This window comes from Megalobrama amblycephala, linkage group LG10, assembly GCF_018812025.1.
Source record: "Megalobrama amblycephala isolate DHTTF-2021 linkage group LG10, ASM1881202v1, whole genome shotgun sequence".
Lineage (NCBI taxonomy): Eukaryota > Metazoa > Chordata > Actinopteri > Cypriniformes > Xenocyprididae > Megalobrama > Megalobrama amblycephala.
The window spans coordinates 5,015,090-5,025,036 of NC_063053.1; the positions used below are offsets into that span (position 1 = coordinate 5,015,090).

Consider the following 9,947-nt stretch of genomic DNA (forward strand, 5'->3'; position numbering starts at 1 on the left):
TCGTTTTCACAGGAACCTTAAACTTGTGCCTTCAGCTCAGCGCTAATGGCCGCAGATCGTGTGTTGGATGTCTGTGAGCTCAATCGTCACTCTCTCTGGGGACGAGCTTCTCCAGACCCAAATACAGCATTAAAACTCATGTCGTGTCATGAGCCCATGGTTGTTTTGACCTGCGGCGCTCGATGGAGTCAAACGCTCTTCAGCTCCCAACAAACTGTGATGAATCACCTGAAGATGATTCTCCTGACCTCCGACAGCTCATTAGACCATTGAATCTTTCCCAAAGAAAAGACAGATTTGATTCACTGCCATGTATCGTAGCATAGAAAGCTGGTTTTCTTTCATTCGTGATTTGTCTGACACTAAATGGAAAGGAACTCCTAATAATAAAAATAATATTGATACACTACAAAAAAAAAACAAAAAAAAAAGCTTCTTCCTCATGTTTCTGTCTTGTTTTCCAGCACAAATATTTAAACATTCTTCATAAATCAAGATACATTTACTGGAGAAGCAAAATAACTGAAGATATTAAGTCTTGATTAATGAAAAATGTCTCAAAATGAAGCGAGTTTATGTTTAAAACAAGAAAAAATATCTGCCAATGGGGTCAGAAAAATAAACTCGTTTTCCGTTCCATTGGCAGATATGTGTCATCTTCTGATCGTCACATTCGCTTCAGTGTGTCAGCATTTGTGAACGATCAGCTCATAAGTGTCCATTAATGATACTGATACCCTCCAGATCGATCAGCTTCAGCGACGTCTGAAGGCAGAACTGCGTGTGAAGACCTCAGACGTTGGTGAATCCGTGGGTCCGTCTCGCAGTGGCAGTGTGTTCATGTCTGTCAGTAGCTGCTGCTATAAAGTCCTGTGTTATCTTTAAGTGCGGCGGCGCTGCAGACGGGAAACTCCGCAGACACACTTTATTCTGACGACCCTCCACAGACTTTCATATAAAACGATCTGAGGTTTGCTTAGGCTCGATCTAGCCCTGAAGCAATGCACACTAAACCCAAACCGACTCTACAGAAGCCAAGGCGCTGAGACGTCTTCCTCTGAGCTTCTTCTTCAGGTTCCTCACTGAATCAAATATTGACACTAAAGGCTGGAATGAAGGACTTTTGAACAGATTTATCCCCTGACTTGCAGAAAGTCAGTCTGCAGATGTTGGTCAGAAAATCACCTAGTGTTTGATGGACAGATTTCAGTCTGTGATTACATCCAGTCAGATGATTTCAAACGTTTGAAATTTTGATTTTGTAATGCATTTTTTTCAAATGTCATGCATGAGTTTGTTGTGAAAGTCAAAATTTCAATCTGAGTTATATTAATAAATATCCTGATGCATCCAAGCTTTATAATGGCAGTGAACGGGACCGACGAGTATGAAGCTGAAGAAAGTGCATCCATCTGACATCAACATGCTCCACACAGCTTCTCGGGGTTAATAAAGGCCTTCTGAAGAGAAGCGATGCGTTTGTGTAAGAAAAATATCCATATTTAACAAGTTATGAAGTAAAATATCTAGCTTCTGCCAGACCACCTTCCGTATTCAACATGCGAAGAAAGTGTAAAACTCTCATACTACCATAGCTTCTGTTTTCAACTTACAACGCGACTTTGTAAGACTTAATATAACTCACATTGTGTTCATCAGAAAGAAGAAGGTCAAATACACCTAGGATGGCTTGAGGGTGAGTAAATCTTGGGGTAATTTTCATTTGAAAGTGAACTAATCCTTTAAGTACTCACCCTTGTGTCGTAACTTCCAAACCTGTTAGACATTTGTTCATCATCAGAACACAAATTAAGATATTTTTTGATGAAATCCGAGTTTTTTTATTCCCTATAGAAAGCAATGCAATTAATATCATTCAAAGTCCATAAAAGTACTGAAGACATCATTAAAATAGTCACCGTGACTACAGTGGTTCATCCTTAATGTCACAAAGCGATGAGAAAACAAAATAAAAATAACTTTTTTCAACAATTTCAAAGGTTGAACCACTGCAGTCATGTTGACTATTTTAACCCTCTGGCCCTCTTTGTTTAGGAGTCACACTTGCCTTCTTTACGGCCAAAAGTGACGGAAGCCTTTATATGTAACTTTTTTGTTTTTCAGGAAAACCATTGTAATATATTTTAGTTCAATAATATTTTTTGATTATTATATCAAATTTTGAGGGTATTTTATGATGCTATGCAATATTTATAAAATTTTTATTAGGTATTTTTCCCCATTGAAAAAATACACAATTTTTTTCTAATTTTTTTATTATTATTATTATTTTTCAATTAAAGCAGTATTCCATGTTAAAATAGAAATTTAAAATCCATTTTTTTGAAGGTAGATTAGTGCCATCTGGTGAGAGTAAAAAAGGAAAAACTTATGTAATGCCATGTTGTAACCACTAGATTCCTATAGAGCTCTATATATAGGAATCCTATATAAATTCTCTAGTTGTTTTTAGACATAAATACTTGTTTTTATTAAGTTTTGGATTTGGATTTATACTTAGACATTCTCAAAGACAACTTTTTGTCAAGGTTTAGATTTTTTTTTAAATGTTGATTTGAAGTGTCGGTTATTGCATTAATTTTACTACAGTCAAACCTGAACACAGAGGAGGACATTTTGTCACACATAACATCAAAATTCATTACAAAATAAAACAAAAATGAACAGGTGTGTTTTATTACAGCTTAATAAATCTGGGTCTGATCTGATTTCAACCTCTTATTTGAGTTTTGGCTCAATTTTATCATATTGTTACAGCCACACCAGTTCATTTGTGTGTGTATAATGGTGTGTTGTGTGTGTGTGTGTCTGTGAATGTGTGTAAGTGAGTGTGTGTTTCTGTTTTGTACTCTCGAGGTTTTTGAGGGTAACCACTTTCTTGCTGTTAATTTTTTACTGCTCTGTGGCTGAATTATTGATTTTATTTCACACATTTGTATAAACTTGCTCTGTGTTATAGCCGTGCTAGTTCATATACTGTATGTGTGTGTGTGGATGGGGGTTGGGTGTGTCTATTTTACACTCTTGACATTTTAGAGTGTCCCCCCTTCATTGCTGTGTACTGTTTTTCTGCACAGTGTCTGATTTGTAGTTTGTACCAACAAAAGATTCTCTGAGTTTTTGTATTTTTTCGTATTTCCCATTCATTTCCTGTCGTGACTATTTTTTTTACGACCCTTTAACATATCCAAATCATGTCCTTGATTTTTTGTGTGTGTGTTCATATTGCTAATGCGACAAAATTCACCAAGTGTCATCTCATTCCGACGAAACTACGATTTTTCAAGGTCAAAAATGACCGAAGAGGGCTAGAGGTTTAACGATGTATAGAACCTTTCTGGACTTTGAATGACAGTAATTTTATTGCTATATGGGAGATTAAAAAAAAACTCTCGGATTTCATCAAAAATATCTTAATTTGTGTTCCGAAGATGAACAAAGGTCTTACAGGTGTGGAACGACATGAGGGTGAGTAATTAATGACAGAAATTTCATTTTTTGGGTGAACTAACCCTTTAAATCACACAAACTACACAAATTGTGTATCTCTGCATGAAGCTTGAAACCTGAAGAAATGAATGAAATGTTATTGTTATTTGATAAAATTCAGAGTGGAATAACTAACACTTAATATTAATTATCTCTCTCTCTTTGTGTGTGTGTGTGTGTTTGTTGTGATGATGTCACTAGTTATTTTTACACTCACGCGCTATAAATATCTGGTCACTCCTCGTGTCGTCACGCTGAGTGTTTTTTCTTCCTCAGGTCTCAGGTTGAGCTCGAGACTATAAAAGACACGAGAGACTCGCGGATCATCACACACTCACACACACACGCACACACAGCGGTCAGAGGTGAGGCGAGCTCTACAGCAGCTCAACTACCACCAACTAACCCTAACTATACTAATACTGACCTGTCATCGTGGTTTATATGTTTTGCATGTTATCAATGTTTTTTTTCCAACGCGAATTCTTCTTCAGATGTTTAAAATGGGCTTTTTTGCTTTGCTTCAGATCTCGGTGAGGATGAGCGTCAGCTGCGACACGAGCATCAGACGGAGCCTCCGCGCGTCTAAACGCTTCAGGTCAGTCAAACCTGTGAGGAGTTCCGCGCGTGCACAAGCCCGGTGTGTTCGGTCTCCTGCACGCGCACCGCACCGTTATTATGCGTTTATATTACATTGACACTGCTGCGTAAAATCTTGTGATGAAATTGTGCTGCTCTGCATGTAAATGACAACCCTAAGCTAACAAAAATATGTTCTAAGAAAGTTTTGAAGTTATGAAAACTTTTGAATATTTGTAAAAAGTAGTAACATTTATAAATTACAGATTTCATTAATGATATATTGTATTGATATAGTTTTTGTGCCAATGTTTGAACATTATTAAAGTCCAGATAACTTTGAACGAACGTTCTATTAACGTCACTGAAAGAACTTTGAGAGAACCTTGCCAGAACGTTCCCTGTTTGCTGGGTGTGTGTTTGCTGCACTGACAGACAGTGAGCTTGTGTGTGTGTGTGTTTTTGTGTGTGTGTGTGTGTCTCTCTCACACAGTATCAGACTAGTAGAGATAATTCTTAATAATAAATGCTGTACTCTAATCAGAGGGGGAAAGAAAGGCAACACATGCATGTTTTCACCATAATATAATCGATTGTCTCGGTTCTTCTGAGGCTCTGATAATGTTTGAGAAACTGTGTTGGATGCAGATTTTGTCTGACCTTCTGTCTTCATGGTCTGATGCAGGTCCACTAAAGGGGCGTCCAAAGCCCGGCGAGACCACATCAATGCCGAGATCCGGACTTTGCGGGCGCTGCTGCCCATCGATGCTGAAGAGCAGGAGCGTCTGTCGTACCTGCACTCCATGTCGCTCATCTGCACCTTCATCAGGAAGACTGTGTTGCTCACAGGTAAAGACAGTCTCCTGAAGACACACGTCCTTCAGTCTCAGTCAGATCTCAATCTAAACGCTCTTTGCTTAATCAAGGTGTTCATGAGGACGGCAGCAGTGTTTCTCCTCTGAACGAGAGCTTTCTGCAAGCCTTGCCTGGGTTTATTGTTGCTTTGACCAAAGACGGAAAACTGGTGTACGTGTCTGAAAACGTGGTAGAATATCTCGGCCTGTCAATGGTGAGTGAAAACGGTCTGTTTCTTTTGTTTCATGTGCATGTGAATTGATCTGAATAATGACACTGTTGCATTATCTCATATTTGATGAAGTTTGCATTATTGATTTTGTTATTTTCCTGCTGCTTTTAATCAATCAAAGTGCTGTAGAAATAAAGCTGACTTGACACACATTCATCCGTTACTCTTTCAATATTCAGTGATTATATTGAGTGTGTTTAAGTGTTTTGTGTTGTTTTGCAGGTCGATATCCTTCAGGGAGACACTTTCTATGATATGATGGACAGTCGCGACGCAGAAGCGCTGAAGCTCGTTTTGAGAGATCCGGACGTCTCAGCAGGTGCGTGTTGCTCGAGAGCCCAGCTTTCTTCTGCATGTGGTGTTGTGGCCGGATCAGGTCCTGATGTCCTCTCTCTGTGTCTCAGAGAGGAGTTTCGTGTGCCGTATGCTCACCTCCAAAGCCTTCCGGCTCCAGTACGGCAGCTGCTGCTCCATGCTGGTGAAGGGACGCTTCCAGAGCTCCTCTCTGTTTGTGGCGCTCTGTACGCCCACGGCCGACAGACTGCAGGACCGCCAGCTCCTCCACGCCTCCGGCTCCTTCCACACGCTCCACCGGCCTGACATGAGCCTCACTCACGCCCCCTACAGGTACACACTGGAACACTTTCCCATCATGTGTGACAAAAGTTGTGGCGATCTATGAATTCTTCCTCAGTGGTTTTGTCTTGTTTTCCAGCACAAATATCTAAACATTCTTAAATCAAGATTCATTTACTGGAGAAGCAAAATGACTGAAGATATTAAGTGTTGTTTTCTGAAAAATGAAGTGAGATTTTGCTTAAAGGGTTAGTTCACCCAAAAATGAAAATGTCATTCGTTAATCTTCGGAACACAAATTAAGATATTTTTGTTGAAATCCGATGGCTCAGTGAGGCCTCCATAGGGAGCAATGACATTTCCTCTCTCAAGATCCATAAAGGTACTAAAAACATATTTAAATCGGTTCATGTGAGTACAGTGGTTTAATATTAATATTATAAAGCGACGAGAATATTTTTGGTGCGCCAAAAAACAAAATAACTTATTTAGTGATGGCCGATTTCAAAAGCTTCAGAGCATAATGAATCAGCGTGTCGAATCAGTGGTTCGGAGCGCCAAAGTCACGTGATTTCAGCAGTTTGGCGGTTTGACACGCAATCTGAATCATGATTCGACACAAAAGATTCATAATGCTCCGAAGCTTAATGAAAAAATATTATCGTCGCTTTATAATATTATTATTGAACCACTGTACTCACATGAACTGATTTAAATATGTTTTTAGTACATTAATGGATCTTGAGAGAGGAAATGTCATTGCTCCCTATGCAGGCCTCACAGAGCCATCGGATTTCCACAAAAATATCTTAATTTGTGTTCCGAAGATTAACGAAGGTCTTACGGGTGTGGAACGGCAATGGGGTCAGAAAAATTACCTTGTTTTCTCTTTAAATGAAGTTTATTTTTCTGACCCCATTGGCAGATACTTGTTCTTGTTTAAAGTGTAAACTCACTTAATTTTGATACATCTTCAGTCATTATTCTGGTGTGAGTGATTTGGTTTGTTGAATGTTGAATTATGTTTCCACAGTGTTTTGTTCCACCTGGGATTCTCAGCAGAGGAGCTGATTGGTCGATCGTGGTACGACCTCCTGCACCCTGATGACCTCACGCTCGCCGCCCGCTGCCACACGACACTCAGTGAGTCAACACAAATACACACCTTTGAAAGAAATGAATACTTTTATTCATCAAAGTTACATCAAAAGTGACAGTAAAGACATTTATAATGTTACAAAAGATTCTATTTCAAACGAATGCTGTTGTTTTAAGCTTTCTATTCATCAAAGAATCCTGAAAAATAAAATGTATCACAGTTTCCACACAAATATGAAGCAGCACAACTGTTTTTAACACAGATAATAATCAGAAATGTTTCTTGAGCAGCAAATCAGCATATTAGAATGATTTCTGAAGGATCATGTGACACTGAAGACTGGAGTAATGATGCTGAAAATTCAGCTTTTATCACAGGAATAAATTACAGTTTTGCCATTTTAAATTGTAATAATGTTTTACAGTTTTTATTGCATTTTTGATCAAATAAATGCAGCCTTGGTGAGCAGAAGAGACTTTCAGAAACATCTCACCGACCCCAAACTTTTGACCTGTTGTGTGATCATGATCTGTTCATACTGTTGCACTGAAGAACATGCAGCTTTACTGACACACACACGTCTTTTTCTGCAGTACGAGATGAAGGCGACACAAGTGCAGAGATGCTGGTCAGACTTCAGCGGAAGGATCTGTCATGGATCTGGCTCTACATTTGTGCAACTACGAAAGCAGCCAAAGAATCGATCGCCTGCAAGAACCACGTCATCAGGTGAACTTCCTCATCTTCGCTCGACTGATTTCTTCCTCTTCCTCTTTAACTCAAACAGCATTTGAATTGTGTGTCACACGTGACTGATTTTCTCCCGCTTTTATCTCATCTACAGTGAAACAGAAGCCATCTATCTCAAAGACAAGCTCTACGGCAGCGTGTCTCCGTCTGTCTGCGGTGCTCAGGTGTCTCCGGGTCCCGTCTGCTTGCCGGAGACGGCAGGACAGATGCCGAGCAGAAGCAGGAGGAGCTCAGAGACGGGCGATGTGCAGATCAGAAGCTTCTTCTCCACGCCGCCCTACAGCCCCACTTCCTCTCACTCCTCTGACTTCCTGTCTGAAGGCTATGGCTCTTTTGAGCACTTGGTGTGCGGCTCACGCTTCTGCCCATCTGAAGCGTTCCCAGTGTCTCAGCCGTACCCTGACGCTCTTCCTCCCGTCTGTCTGCCCGACGCTCACCGCGTCCCCGTGTACCAGCCGGTGCTGGACGCGAGCGAGGGCCCGTCAGACTGCGTCCTGCATCAGGAGGACTTCATGTTTGCTCAGGACAGCGTGTCGAGTCTGCTGACGCCGGAGCCCTCCCCCTCGGCGGACGGACATTTCCTCTTCAGCCAGACGGAGCAGGTGGAGGTCGGAACGCTGGCCCATCAGATCCGCTCTCTGGCCAGCAGCTTCAGTCGACACACGCAGCCCGATGGCGCCCTCTGCTGGACGCCTGAGCCGCTGCTGGACGAGAGAGTCATCGACAGCATCCTGTGCGATCTGGACGCGGCCTCGGCCAAAAACACAGACTGCGTGTGGAACGGGCTCCCGGTGGCTCCCGGCGGCCTCTCCGTGGAGCCGTTCATCAGCGCGACACACACCAACACTGAGTTGCATCAACTCCATCACTGTCTGTACGCCGGCATCCATTAAACGTACAACAGATCGTGAAACGCTGGTGTTTCTCACATAGATCCATGAGCTAACTGAAGTCTGTGACTTACTCTAGTAACCCAGTATGGCATATTGCCATGGCAACCAGTGGCTGGTTTCCGTGGAGATTTGATGAGGTGTTGGTGGGAACAGGTTTCTCATCGTTTCTCAAGAATAATTTATAAACGTGCAGTGTTTTATGTGAATTATTAATAGTGTCAACACTGTCCGCTGTCTTAACATTTACCACTACACTGCAAAAAATGAGGTGTCAGAAAAATAATCTTGTATTCACCTTTGAATGAAGTTTGTTTTTCTGACTCCATTGGCAGATATTTGTTCTTGTTTTAAGCACAAACTTTGCCACATTTTTCAGAAATCAAGACTTAATATCTTCAGTCATTTTGCTTCTGCAGTAAATGTATGTTGATTTAAGGATGTTTGGTTTCTTGTCACTCAGTAGATGTAGATGTTGTTCTTGTAAACGATTCATCAATAAGCTTCTGCACTTATGGAAAACGACTGAGAAACGACACAGGAGGTCCTGAAGCGAGGCCGAAGAACTGAATCTACCTCATCAAATCACTCCAAACTCCTTCTGTATTTATTTCTGTAGTTTATGATTTTTTGATCATTCAAGCAAACACAAGTTTCACTCCAGATATGAATGTAAAGTTTGCCATCTGTATTTCTCCATGTCAGAATAATCTATAATGTTTAGAGCTTATTTATATATTCTTGCTCCCTGTTTCTATTTTTGTATGTAATGTCAATAAAGTCGTTGAGAGAAGTAAAACTGTGGTCTGTTTAGTCATGCATGAGACCGATCCTCATTCTGAACTCTGATTAAAGGATTAGTTCACTTCAGAATTCAAATTTCCTGATAATTTACTCACCCCCATGTCATCCAAGATGTCTTTCTTTCTTTCTTCAGTCGAAAAGAAATTAAGGTTTTTGAGAAAAACATTCCAGGATTTTTCTCCATATAGTGGACTTTCAACGGGTTGAAGGTCCAAATGTCAGTTTCAGTGCAGCTTCAAAGAGCTCTACATGATCCCAGACGAGGAATAAGAGTCTCATCTAGAGAAACCATGTCATTTTCTAATATATATACTTTTTACCACAAATTGTCTTGCACTAGCTCTGCGAATCATGAGGTTAATGTTTATCTTCATGCCTTATAGTCGCATTTATCAGACTAGAGCTGGAGGATAATATCATTACATCTTGAGACAATATAAACAATCAGGCAGTTGAGATTTGCCATATTTCTCATATGCCATATGAGATTTTTGTTAATTGATCTGAATAATGATGCTTCTGTAGAACTCCTTTATAATTGATGAACTTTCCAACATCAACTCTGTTATTTGCCTGTTTATTACTGTGAAGCTACTTTGAAACAATCTGTATTGAATAAAGCACTGTAGAAATAAAGCTGACTTCACACACC

The 9,947-nt window shown here is 40.4% G+C and overlaps 1 protein-coding gene across 2 annotated transcripts; it reads left to right on the top strand.

The window, feature by feature from the left end:
* Positions 1–3,486: 3,486 nt before the first annotated feature.
* Positions 3,487–9,290, top strand: npas4l (neuronal PAS domain protein 4 like). 2 transcript variants are annotated; one of them, XM_048204081.1, is made up of 9 exons: positions 3,487–3,875; positions 4,038–4,108; positions 4,775–4,938; positions 5,016–5,158; positions 5,399–5,495; positions 5,581–5,803; positions 6,786–6,895; positions 7,445–7,580; positions 7,696–9,290. In XM_048204081.1, the coding sequence occupies exons 2-9, from the start codon at positions 4,050–4,052 to the stop codon at positions 8,492–8,494; spliced, it is 1,731 nt and encodes a 576-aa protein (XP_048060038.1). In that variant the 5' UTR covers positions 3,487–3,875; positions 4,038–4,049; the 3' UTR covers positions 8,495–9,290. The 2 variants fall into 2 exon arrangements, with proteins under 2 accessions (XP_048060038.1, XP_048060037.1); XM_048204080.1 differs by lacking the exon at positions 3,487–3,875 and having other exon boundaries at positions 3,899–4,108.
* Positions 9,291–9,947: the final 657 nt, after the last annotated feature.